At 28.0% G+C, this 14,012-nt stretch overlaps 1 protein-coding gene and 3 non-coding genes across 12 annotated transcripts in view; 1 reads left to right on the top strand and 3 right to left on the bottom strand.

Annotated features, from left to right (window-relative positions):
• The window catches only part of LOC119603885 (extended synaptotagmin-2-A), an 82,229-nt gene extending 80,694 nt beyond the window's left edge, over nucleotides 1–1,535 (top strand). For 6 of the 9 annotated variants that reach the window (XM_037956156.1, XM_037956163.1, XM_037956160.1 and 3 more), the window contains one exon: nucleotides 1,075–1,529. In XM_037956156.1, the coding sequence (XP_037812084.1) occupies nucleotides 1,075–1,161 (87 nt within the window). In that variant the 3' untranslated portion in view covers nucleotides 1,162–1,529. Of the gene's footprint in view, nucleotides 1–1,074 lie in introns of all 9 variants that reach the window. The other 3 variants (XM_037956162.1, XM_037956158.1, XM_037956155.1) reach the window with 3 other exon arrangements.
• LOC119603894 lies at nucleotides 581–687 on the bottom strand. The gene has a single exon (XR_005231445.1). It is a non-coding gene; the product is annotated as a U6 spliceosomal RNA (small nuclear RNA).
• Nucleotides 1,536–4,018: 2,483 nt separating the features above from the next.
• LOC119603892 lies at nucleotides 4,019–4,125 on the bottom strand. Its single transcript, XR_005231443.1, has one exon. It is a non-coding gene; the product is annotated as a U6 spliceosomal RNA (small nuclear RNA).
• A 435-nt stretch (nucleotides 4,126–4,560) lies between these two features.
• Nucleotides 4,561–4,667, bottom strand: LOC119603893. The gene has a single exon (XR_005231444.1). It is a non-coding gene; the product is annotated as a U6 spliceosomal RNA (small nuclear RNA).
• Nucleotides 4,668–14,012: the final 9,345 nt, after the last annotated feature.

The raw sequence follows: 14,012 nt of genomic DNA on the forward strand, positions 1-14,012 counted from the left end.
TAGTTAGTTAGTTAGTTAGTTAGTTAGTTAGTTAGTTAGTTAGTTAGTTAGTTAGTTAGTTAGTTAGTTAGTTAGTTAGTTAGTTAGTTAGTTAGTTAGTTAGTTAGTTAGTTAGTTAGTTAGTTAGTTAGTTAGTTAGTTAGTTAGTTAGTTAGTTAGTAGTTCGTTAGTTAGTTAGTTAGTTAGTTAGTTAGTTAGTTAGTAGTTAGTTAGTTAGTAGTTAGTTAGTTAGTTAGTTAGTTAGTTAGTTAGTTAGTTAGTTAGTTAGTTAGTTAGTTAGTTAGTTAGTTAGTTAGTTAGTTAGTTAGTTAAGTTAGTTAGTTAGTTAGTTAGTTAGTTAGTTAGTTAGTTAGTTAGTTAGTTAGTTAGTTAGTTAGTTAGTTAGTTTAAAATCAGTTTACTTTAAATAAGAACTATTTAAAATTGATAACAATAATATCTATAAGACGAGGATCTAGGTAAAATTTTAACGGGTCTATATTAAACTCTATTCAACCGTCTTCTTTCGCTTAACAAATTTCTAAATCCTTTCAAAAAAAATCCAATTTTTATTACAAAGTCTTTGAATTCTATTTCACAAAAAAATGTGGAACGCTTCACGATTTTGCGTGTCATCCTTGCGCAGGGGCCATGCTAATCTTCTCTGTATCGTTCCAATTTTAGTATATGTTCTGCCGGAGCAAGAACAAGGTACTCTACTTAAAGCTACTATTTGTACGTACATTTTAAGGAAAAAGAATATGGGAATTATAAAACTAAATTGTACTTTGGTTTCAAAACCAAATAGAAACTAGGTAGAAAATAGAAAATGTAAATAGTCTTTACAAAGATCTAAGTTATAAAAACACCCTTATTTGAGAGAAATGATAAAACACACATTTAACATACAATATGTAGATTATGTACATACATATTCTGGTTACAATTTCATACCTACTTAAAGGTACTTGTGGGTTAAATGCCTTAAAGCCAAACTAGTTCTCTTGTGCTATTTTTGTGTACTATTTTTAGTACTCTTGTTTTATGTACTTATCATCCTTTATTAATTTATTAATTTTGCTTCTTTCTTCACAGCTCAAAATTCCCCTTAATGAACCAGAAATCTCAGAGGAAGGTCTTAACACTTGGTTTGATTTACAGCCTGAGCATAAACATGAGTAAATGTTATTCGGAATAAAAAATTAATCTCTATATTAGTAATCTCGTAATATAATTTTTATTTTTGGATACAAAAGATAAACTAAAGCTCTCTATCTCTTTTTATACTCTTAGAATTTTTATTAGTTTTTTTATGATTTAAAAGAAATGTTGCTTAATTTTTTGGGTAATTTATTTGAGTTGTATTTATTTTATCTTAAGTACTGTTCAAAGCTCAAAGTATATGTATGTTAAATGTTCTCTAAACTTTTTTATTTAAATTTTAGTTTTTGTAATCTTGTATGTTTTTCTTTTTTGTAAAATTTTATAAATATTTGAAAACAAATTGAACTATATTTATGTTAAAACTAAATAATAAAAAAAAAACAAACTTAAATGAAGGAGTGTTTTCTTTTTGTGGAATGATTTCTTAAAGATCTACAGACCAAGAGGGACTTGCAGTCTACCCACGGAAAAATGTTATAACTAAATAAGCAAAACATTCCTTTGTCCATAATGTTAAACCTGTTATGGTTATAGTGTTATAACTACTCTATTACTGGGACTATCAGGTCAAATTTTTGCTCCAATATATAAAATGAAATGAACTATAAGATGACAAAAGATAAAATCGGAAAATTTATTACCTCCTGAGTCGTCTAGCCGTCTTTAAACTTAAAATCTTAATTAAATTAAGTGGGCGTGGCAGTGGGCGGAAAATTTTCTTGGCATTAGAAAGCTCAAATTTCCAGCTTTTATATGAAACCAATATTGCTTTAATATTACTTATACTTCAAAAGTTATAAGCAAATTTGTAAAATAGTTCTTAAACCATTTGCTTTCTATGATGTTCTGTTCACCTATTAATTCATGAAAAATTGAACGTTCAAGTTTTGCCAATTTTTTGAAAATTTGAATATCTACACATTTTAACCCATAACTTCTTTATTTTTCAACCAAATTGAAATGAAATTTCACAAGGAACTAGTTTACAAAATGAACTTTAATACTGTATAACTAAAATTGTACCTTGAGTATTAACGCTTCGGTTATAAGCGTTTTTCAAGTAAAGCTTTGAAATTTTAAAACTTTTCGTTGATTCGGGTGAAAAATTTTAACATTAGCTGATAGCTCATATTCCATTCTATTGGAGCCTGAAAATTTTACACAAATATTTTTCAGATTTTGGATGTTATAGGCATATTGGTAAAACAGTTCTTTGCAGACACTTTCAAATATAAAACGCTCCCAACTGTTAAACTTTAAGTGTTACAACTTTTGTACTATTGTGATTATCTACTTCAAATTTCACATCGAGATAGGTAATAAAATGGATAAAATGGAACATTCAGAGGTAAGTTTATATGTAGGGTGTAAAAACACTACATTAGATACCACAATGACCACTTTCTATACACTTTCGGACACAATATCGGAAATTTTGATTAAATTATAGGTCTTAGGTTTCTTCAGAGTCCATTTTTGGATTCAGAGTGGTTCTTTAACTGAAAGGTCACTTTCAAGCTTAATTCTGCCAGTAGTTTAAGAGATTTTGTTGTACTTTTTTGGTTCTAGGTCCAACAGTCATTAAAATTTTCTCTACATTTGTGGGGTTCTTGTCTTGACTATTGAAAATTTTACTAGCCAAGACAAGAACCTCACATATTAGAAAAAACTTGATGTGAAATGAAATTTCGTGGGATATTTGGTTCACAATTTCTGCTCTGAAATTTTTATGAAATATTGTACCTAGCACAATTCTGAAACCATTTTTGGATCCAGCATAGATTTTAGTCTTAAATGACAAATTTCAGTTTCCCTCGGCCTTAAGATGCCGAAATAACAACACAAATTGTTCAAAATAAAAAATTTTCGGGAATTTTGATGAAGCAATAGACCTAGGTCAATTCTGAGTCCATTTTCAGATTCAGCATGGGAATTCACCAGAAAGGTGAGTTTCCAGCCATATTCGGCCAGTAGTTTACGAGATTAAAGCAAACAAAAAAATAAATTTGAAATTTTGTTGCAGTATGGGACCTAGGTCCAACATTATTCAAAATTTCTGATTTTTTTTTTTTATTTTTGCTTCAAACACATAAACTACTGGCCGAATCTGGTTGGAAATTCACCTTTCTGGTAAAATCCCATGCTGAATCCAAAAATTGACTCAGAATGGACCTGGGACCAATATTTCATCAAAATTCAAGAAAAGAACAGAACCATAACAGAACCCAAACTGAAGGGAATCGATCTAAAACTGAAGTGGAATTGTTTCAGATCTTGGATTATTGTTATTACATATGTTAAGTATATATCTATGTATTTGTATTGGCTTTATACAATGTTTAAAAAGCTGGTGGTGATCCCATCAGATGCTGCCTCACGTTCATCAGTCTCAACGATAAATAATCCAGGCTTTGAAGAACCAAGAAATAAAAATGGTAAGAAAGAATGAAATTTTTCTCTTATAAAGGCATTTCTGTGACCGAGCCTCAGAGGCCTCTATGAGCACCATGATCCCTAATGTTTCCAATGAATCCACTGTAGAATCTATTACACGCTCGCCTTTAAGATCTAGTTTAAAAACCCCTTAACCAAGACCAGAAAACGCCTTGGGTATACAAAATACTGGCTACTCAGGGTCAGGAGAATATTAAAATCGACTTAAAAAGTGATTCTGATAAAACATCAGCACAAACGCATAATACCCTCCGATATAACGAATTTTTCGATTTAATGAAAGGTCCTGACATTATATCATTCGTTATGCCGGGAGTTGCCTGTATTCAGTTCAGAGCTTAGGTTAAACTTTACAAATTTTATTTTATTTATTAAAACTTAATCAATAGATTTATTTAAGAAGTTAAGAAAATTTCAACAAAAAAATGTGGAACGCTTCACGATTTTGCGTGTCATCCTTGCGCAGGGGCCATGCTAATCTTCTCTGTATCGTTCCAATTTTAGTATATGTTCTGCCGAAGCAAGAACAAGGTTCAATACTTTAATAAACTATTTAAACGTACTTTTTAAGAAAAAAGAAAATGGGAATTATTAAAACACAAATACTATATGTTAGAAACATCAACTTATAAGGGTTTTTGTTATTGTTATCGCTACCTGAGTAAAAGAAGAGATTTGCTACCTATACTACCCTTCTGAAAATAATATGGAAGTGAGCAACATTTATAGATCTTTTGTTACAATTATTTTTGTAAGAATTTTCTAGTCAAACTAAAGATTTTTTTAATATTTTATTTAATTTACATAATTGATAAAATTTAATAAATTTATAAAATATTGAACTTTAAAATATTTAATTATTAGAAAGATTTGTTCAAATATTCCTCTTATCACTAAAATTATTAAACTTTATGACTTTTCAATTTTCTTTTTTAATTACATTGTCCAGCTTGATTTTGACAAAAAAATGTGGAACGCTTCACGATTTTGCGTGTCATCCTTGCGCAGGGGCCATGCTAATCTTCTCTGTATCGTTCCAATTTTAGTATATGTTCTGCCGAAGCAAGAACAAATGTAACCATTTGAATCTACTATTTATACAAACATTTTAAGAAAAAAGATTATAGGAATTATAAGATACAAAAGTAAAAAAGGTGAATTTTATTAACAAAACACCAGACTGGTGAATAAATTTCTTGGTGGTGACTAAAAACAGAGTTGTATGTTGTTGACAAAGAAGAGTTGTATTTTTTGTTAGTTAAGGGTGAATGCGCATGTCAAGTGTTACCAGATGAGTATTGTTGTTTCGTAGCTTTACTAGAGGTGTGGGGGATCTTGTCATTTCATTTGAATATATTTAATTTTAAACAAGAAAAATTGAGGTGAAATATTATGGAGGTTTTTTTAAAGCATTTAAACTAATAAAATAATGAATTTAACTAGCTATAAACTCTGACAACAAATATGCTGTCTAGCCTATAGACCAGTCTGTTGTCTAGCCTCTAGACTAGTCTGTTGTCTAACCTATAGACTATTCTGTTGTCCAGCCTATAGACTAATCTGTTGTCCAGCCTATACTTAGACATAGTCTTCTGTCCAGCCTATAGACTAGTCTGTTGTCCAGTCTATAGACAAGTCTGTTGTCTAGCCTATAGACTAGTCTGTTGTCCAGCCTATATAATAGTCTGTTGTTTAGCCTATATACTAGTCTGTTGCCTATCCTATAGACTAGTCTGTCGTCTAGCCTATAGACTAGGCTGTTGTCTAGCTTATATACTAGTCTGTTGTCTAGCCTATAGACTAGTCTGTTGTCTAGCCTATATACTAGTTTATTGTCTGATCCATACGACAGTCTATAGACTAGTATGTTGTGTTGTCTATCAACTGGTCTGTTTTCTATTCTATAGGCTAGTCTGTTGTCCATTCTATAGACTAGTCTGTTGTCTAGTCTATCGATTGGTCTGTTGTCCATTCTATAGACTAGTCTATTGTCTAGTCTATAAACTAATATATTGTCTAGTCTATAGACTAGTATGTTCTCTATTCTATAGACTAGTCGGTTGTCTATTCTATAAACTAGTCTGTTGTCTAGTCAATAGACTAGTCTATTGCCTAGTCAATAGACTAGACGGTTGCCTAGTCTATAGTCTAGTTTGTTGTCTAGTCTATAGACTAATCTATTGAGTAGTCTATAGATTAGTCTGCTGTCTAGTCTATTGGTCAGTTTGCTGTCTAGTCTCTGGACTAGTCTTTTGTCTAGTCTATAGTCTATAGACTAGTCTGTTAACAAGTCTGTCTATAGTGTATAGACTTGTCTGTTATAGACTTATCTGCCTAGTACATAGAATAGTCTATTGTCATGTACATAGACTAGTCTGTTGCCTAGGCTATAGACTAGTCTGTTATATAGTATATAGACTGGTCTGTTGTCTTGTCTATAAACTAGTCTGTTGTCTATTGGCTAGTCTATAGACTAGTATGCTGTCTATAGACTAGTCTGTTGTCTAGTATATACCCTAGTCTGCTGTCTAGTCTGTAGACTAGTCTGTTGTCTAGTCTGTAGACTAGTCTGTTGTCTAGTCTATAGAGTAGTTTGTTGTCTAGTCTATAGACTAGTCTGTTGTCTACTCTATAGACTAGTCTGTTGTCTACTCTATATGCTAGTCTGTTGTCTAGTCTGTAGACTAGTCTGTTGTCTAGTCAATAGACTTGTTTATAGACTAGTCTGTTGTCTAATCTTTAGACTAATATGCTGTCTATTATATAGACTATTATGTTTTTTAGTTTATAGACTAGAGTGTTGTCTATTCAATAGACTAGTCGATTGTCTGGTCTATAGACTAGTATGATGTCTAGTCTAAGAGGTAGTCTGTTGTCTAGTCTGTATACTACTCTGTTATAGACTAGTCTATTGTTTACTAGATAGACTAGCCTGTAGTCTAGTCTATAGACTATTCTGTTGTCTATGTTACCGACTAATCTGTTGGCTAGTCTGTTGTCTAGTCTATGGACTAATATGTTGTCTAGTCTATATACTAGTCTGTAGTCTAGTCTATAGACTAGTATGTTGTCTAGTCTACAGACTAGTCTGTTGTCTACTCCGTTGTCTAGTCTGTAGACTAGTCTGTTGTCTAGTCTGTTGTCTAGTCCATAGATTAGTCTGTTATCTAGTCTATAGACTAGTCTATTGTCTAGTCTATGGAGTAGCCTGTTGTCGTAGTTGAAAACGACACATGTAATAAACTATATACCTTTTCACTAGCCATGTAACTAATTATTTTTTTTAACTGAAGTAAAAACTCAATTTTTTTTTTTTTTTCTTTTTTTATTCCCAGTTTTTATTCTGTTTTATTATTATTTTCTTGTTTTTTTTTTAATATTATTTTATATATAATTTGAAAGTAGTTTTTTTTTTTTACAATGAAACTCTTTTTTTTCTGTATATATTTTTAAATATTTGTTTTTATACATAAATTGTGTGTCTTGTGTAAGTGTAGTTTTTGGATAAATTATTTTTTTTTTGTTGCTTAATTGTTAAATCTTAAAATTATTTAAAAAAATTTATAATTTTCTTTTCAACACAGTATGTAAAAATTTTTAATGTTTTTCGGTCATTTGAAAATTTGAAGAAAAATAAAAAACATTTATTTTTTTTTTTGTTTTTAATTATTTGAAAACTTTTTTAGTTTATTCAAAAATAAATTTAAAAAAGTTTTTATATTTACTTTTTTTACTTTTTGTTTTATTTGTAGAATATTTCTTGCATGTTTGTTTTAGTTTTATTGATTTTTTTATTAGTTTTTGTTAAAAAAAAATCAACAAAATTATCACCAATTAAAATATTTACAAAAATAATTTTAATTTTTTTTTGTTTTTAATAAATAATTTCCTTGTTTTTTATTATTATTTTTTATTTTTGTATGTTTTGAGGTAGTTTATTTTCCAAATGTATTTTTTTGTTTGTATTTTGTAGTTTTTTTTTTTATAAATTGTATTAGTTTGATGTTGGATTTCAGAAACCTTTGTTTGGTATAGTTTTTATTCTGAAATTTTAAGCTAAAGCTTAAGACTGGCTTATGGTTTAATTTTACAGGAAGTTGTTATTAAGAAATTAAATTTCAAATAAATTTTATATAAAAAATTTTTATAAAAAATAAATTAAATAAAAATGTCTCTGTGGACCATAGGATTCGAACCTGATTGAGTTAAACATTAAGGAAAGATTTAAATTTGTTTTTCCTCTGTTAGACCCCAGGTTCAAATCCTTTTAACTTTCAACATATTTCCATATTTTTTGTATCTTTTATATAAAAAATTTTTAAAAAATTATTTGAAATTTTGTTTAAAATTTTTCATTTTACAACTTCCTTATAAACTTTATTTTGTATTTTATTTTTTAAACAATTTATTTTCTTTAAAACAAATTAACTTTTGGAGGGCAGATCTTGTTCTTTCTTAACTTTCCAATTTTTTAATAATAATTTTATTTTTTATTTTTTTTAATATTAAATATTATTTCTTAATTTTAATTGTTAATTTTTTATGTAAATTTTGTTTGTGTATAATATATATTAAATAAAATAAATTTGTTAATGAAGCACATTAATTTAAAGCACATTTAAACATTTATAATTTGTAATTTTTTTTTCACTGTTCATTTTCTTTTTATAAAATTTTCAAACATTTTTCATAATTTAACCTTTAACCCTGGACTTTACATTAAAAATTGTGATTTTTTTTGGTCAATTGCTTCTTTTGTGTTTTTTAATTAATTGTTATTATATTTTTATGTTAAATGTTGTTTTTTTTTTTTAATTTTTAAATATTTTTATTTATTGAATATTTTGTAAGTTTTTTTTTTATATTTTTAAGATTTTTTAAATAATTGTAATTTAAATTCTTTTTTGTTAAAATGTTCCCTTATGTCTTTCAAAAATTATGTATTTTTTGTTTCTTTCTTTAATATAGTTTAAGTCTTTCTTTATTAAAATCAAGAAAATTATGGAAATTTGGAATTGATTTAAAAAATTCTCTTTACAAATACTTCTGAAAGAAATTATAACCTCACTTTTTTAAAAAATTACAAATTAAAAGTTATTTCTTAGTATTTGTCCAAAAGTAGACGAAGAAGAAACAAAATCTTAAAAAAAAAATAATTCCATAACAATATCTTTTACAGGAACTAACATAATTCGGAACGAACTATAAGAATCTTTTAAAAATGAGGACTGTAAAGTTTTTAACAAATTTTTGAAATAATTTCCTTAATAAGAAGTTAAATCAAGTATAGGAATCAGACAATATTACTGCCGATTCCTCAAACTATATATGATATATGAAAATCATTAAAAAAAGTAGATTACTGAAGCGATCGGATGAAAACCTGTGAAATTGAACGAATATATCAGTTGAGATAATACAAAAGAACGTTTCCTGCAAACTTTCCCATAAAGATTTTAAAAATTTTTTGCAACTCAGAAACTTGTTATTGAAAACTTTGCAGGAATTTCGGTCCACAATATATCAGTACCATTGATTGCTTAATAGTGAACTAATCACATTTTAAAAAGCCACCATTGAAAGATCACTATAGATTGATACAGTAACTAGTGTAACCTATTGTAGATCTGGGGTTCTGAAACAGTTTTTCTTCAAAGACCCCTAGATAAATCTCTCTAGTCTATAGATAGACTATACTATAGACTAGACTACAGTCTAGATTATAAACTAGAATACATATTCTAGTCTATAATCTAGACTATTCACTGGAATACAGACTAGACTATAGACTACGGACTAGACAATAGACAAGATTATAGCCTAGAATATAGAATATATTATAGACTAGGTTATAGACTATACTATAGACTAGGCTATAGACTAAATTATAGACTAGACTGTTGACTAGACTATAAACTAGACTACATACTATACTATAGACTAGACTATCGACTAGTCTATAGATTAAACTGTAAACTAGATTATAGACTAGACTATAGACTAAACTATAGACTAGACAATAGACAAGATTATATACTACACTATAGACTAGACTATAGATTAGACTATATACTAGACTATAGACTACAGACTAGACAATATAATAGATTATAGCCTAATATATAGAATAGATTATAGACTAGGTTATAGACTATACTATAGACTAGGCTATAGACTAAATTATAGACTAGACTGTTGACTAGACTATAGTCTAGACTTCATACTATACTATAGACTAGACTATCGACTAGTCTATAGATTGGATTGTAAACTATAGTAGACTATAGACTAGACCATATATTACACTATAGACTAGACTATAGATTAGACTATAGACTAGACTATCGACTAGTCCATAGATTGGACTGTAAATTAGACTATAGACTAGACTATAGACTAGGCTATAGACAAGACCAAGATTATATACTACATTATAGACTAGACTATAGATTAGACTATATACTAGACTATAGACTGTAGGCAAGACAATAGACTAGATTATAGCCTAGCATATAGAATAGAATCGAGACTAGGTTATATACTAGACTATAGACTAGGCTATAGACTAAATTATAGACTAGACTGTGGACTAGACTATAGACTAGACTACAGACTATACTATTGACTATACTATCGACTAGACTATAGACTGGACTGTAAAACTAGACTATAGACAAGATTATATAGTCTATAGATTAGACTATAGACTGGTCTATTGATTAGTATGTGAACTATTTATCAAAATATAATAAGTTAGAAAAAGTACCGAAAATGTCGTGGGGGTACCGCGGTACTGAATTTTCCATTTGGATACAATATCTTTAGACATAAAACATATTGATCTATTACATTATAATGCTATATACATATGGTACGTTTTCGGATCTGCTGACGAGGGACGCGTTTCTTTACAAAACGTTTCAATTTACAAAATAACTACTCTTCCCTTCGAAGGCTGAGGAACAATCTCTTAGTATTCTGAAACGGAATATTTAATAAATATGTCCTTTAAAACTGCTATATATACTCGGGGATCTTTTTGGATCTGTCTAATATTCTTCAGGGAATATTTTCCTAAAAAATTTCAATTTCCAAAATAAATTCATTTAAAATTGTCTTATATGGTTAAATATCTTTTGGAATATGTCTAAGAGTAACATAGTCCAACAAATTTTTAAACCAGAGACCAAAGAATCAGATCTGCATTACATAAGGTTTTCGATATCGTGACATTAAGTTTGAAAATATGCCGTTTTAGAGACGTTAGAACAGTGTGTAAACACCTATATTTTTAAAATTTGTTATATCATCTGAAAGTTCAATCTCTCGACTTTAACATAAGGGTTTAACCTCTATTATATCTTTTTCATTATTTGAGATACCGACCTCGGAAGTTTTTGCCTAAAATAAAGGTATTTTTTAAAAATACATAACATAGCTTAAAGAGTTCATTATAAAATCGACAGATTAGACTTTCAGATAATATAACAAAATTTATAAACAAAGGTGTCTTCATTCTGTTCTAAGGTCTCAAATATGCCGTAAAAATGGAATTTTGTGCAAACTTTAAGACACTATATCTCGAAAACCCGAAGAGATGGGTAGCACAGATTCGGTTTCAATGGAGCTCAATCGTTTATAAATGAACTTTGGTCTCTGGGTTTCGACTTTTTTTAAAATTTTGAGAAATTTTCATTTTAAAAAGTTAAAAAAATACTTTTGATCGCCATGGAATTCTATAATTGGGAATATATAATGACTAAATATTCTTACGATATCGAAGAATAGGGATTTGAAGGTATTTATGAAGAAACAGCAGACTTTTTTAAAAAATTCCAGTTGAAAAATTTGGGTTGAATCTTGTTTTTTTTAATTTGCTTATAAGTGTCGTTTCTTTTTCAATTTATTTGTAAATCCTAAAATAATTTCTTAACTACTTTTTAACTTATTTTTATACATTTTTTTTTCAAATTCAAATTTGTTATTAATAAAGTATTAAATATTTAAAAATTTTGTACATTTTTTACAGGAACTTGCGTGCTAAAAAAATTTTTCTTTTCTCGTTTTTTTAGAAAATATTTTAAAAATGTAAAACATACATTGGACAAGGTTCTAAACCAGATGAACCAATCGATTTAGATATAGAACAAGAACATTAAGCCTTTTACCTTGATTTCCAAAGAATTGGAAACTATCAGGTCTGTCACACATTCCGATCGGAATGGTTTCAATTCCGTATTATTATTCCGATCATTTTTGTTTTAGCTTCTCCAAATTCCGAATTATTTCGTAAATTGACAAAAAATGAATAAAATTATATAGATTTCATTTAAAATTGTTCCTGTTTAGCTAATCAAAACAAGAACCATGTTTTTAGTAAAGGTTCTTATTATTAAAACTAAGAAAAGCGTTAACTACATACAAATATCAATTCCACTTCAAAAACTGAAAGTGGTTTCATTCCGAAAGAATTTTTCGTTTTCTTTTTTAGAAGAAGCAAAAATACGGAAATAATTCCACTTTCGATCGGAATGAAATTCTGTGACAGGCCTGTATATATCTTCTATAATACATCCAAAATTATGTTTTCATTTGAAATTCAAAATAAAAATTTCTAAAATAATTGCAATGTTTTATTAAATTTAGAAAAAAAATAAACACACCTAAAACCTTATTTATAAACAATAAAATCCTATATAATTATATGTCATTCTTAAATATTTTACAAAACTGTTACTTTTCAATTCAATTTCCAAAAAAAAATTACAAATTTTCATACATTATACATGAACAAAATTTTAACAATAAAATAATTTGTTATAAAAACTAACCTATAAACTAATTCGTCGTTTCACTGTCAATTCGTTTTGAAATTCTTTTTTATATTTTCTTTTAAATCTTAATTTTTTTGAATTTCTTTCAAATTCTTGTTTTTTTATTAAGTTTAGAACTTAATAAAAGTTTTAAACTTATCACTTATTTTATTACATAATTATCTTTTTTTAATGTTTAATTAATTAAACAAATCATCATAGTTAAATTTTATTGTTTAAACACACAAATCTTAAATTTTTTTTTTTTTCAATTCTTAGACATTTTTTGAAAATCTTCCTTACTTTGCCATTTCAAGGTACTTAGGTTAGAGAGAGATTTAGTAAATGTTAGTTTTCTTAATTTTTAAAGTTAAATTTTAGTTTAATAGCATTTTTAAAGAAACGAAAACTAAATTTGCCATTTATAAAAAAGAATCTAAAAAAAATTATGTTAACTAAATTTTATTACTTTTTATAAATTTAAAAACAAAATGAACACCATACGTTGCCATAAAATAATGCTTTAAAATACCTACAAGTTTAATTATTTTCTTTTTAACAAAATTTTGCTTTAAATTGATAAAATATGGTTTTTTAAATTGATAAAAACAAAATAAATTGAAATAACTAAAAAAAAAATATCTCAATTTTCATGATATTTTCAGAGTTTATAAAGTCGAAATCAACAACAATGATAAAGATTTTATTCAATTCAAATTTGTAACATCGATTGCAAATTTTTGAACATTTTGCATCACATGGCCATTGGGAATAATCGCCAATTAAATAAACACTTGCTACAAAGGAAAGGGAAATTTATTCGACGCAACGAAGACCGAAAACAGAAGACGAGAGAATCTCATACAGCGAATTGAAATAATGGAACGGTGGAAAGGTCCATGAAACTTCTATGGGATGAAAAGAACTGAAGTAAAACTACACTAGAACTGATCAAGAACTGAACTAGAAAAGTACTAGAATAGAACTAGAAATGAACTATAATCGAACTAGAACAGAACGAGAACTGAACTAGAACAGAACTAGAACAGAACTAGAACAGAACTAGAACAGAACTAGAAGAGAACTAGAAAAGAACTAGAACGGAACTAGAACAGAATTAGAACAAAGCTAGAATAGAAATAGATCTGAACTAGAGCTGAACTAGAACTGAACTGGAACTGAACTAAAACTGAACTAGAACTGAACTAGAACTTAAATAGAACTGAACTAAAACTAAACTGAACTAGAACTGAATTAGAACTGAACTAGAACGGAACTAGAACTGAACTAGAACTGAACTAGAACAGAACTAGAACTGAACTAGAACTGAACTAGAACTGAACTAGAACTGAACTAGAACTGAACTAGAACTGAACTAGAACTGAACTAGAACTGAACTAGAACTGAACTAGAACTGAACTAGAACTGAACTACAACTAGAACAAAACTAGAACAGAACTAGAAAAGAACTAGAACAGAACTAGAACAGAACTAGAACGGAGCTAGAACAGAACTAAAACAAAACTAGAACAGAACTAGAACAAAACTAGAACAGAACTAGAACGGAGCTAGAACAGAACTAAAACAAAACTAGAACAGAAC

This window comes from Lucilia sericata, unplaced genomic scaffold (genome assembly GCF_015586225.1).
Source record: "Lucilia sericata isolate MDLA Ls3-8-SP2 unplaced genomic scaffold, ASM1558622v1 Contig000345F_arrow, whole genome shotgun sequence".
In the NCBI taxonomy this organism is placed as follows: Eukaryota; Metazoa; Arthropoda; class Insecta; order Diptera; family Calliphoridae; genus Lucilia; species Lucilia sericata.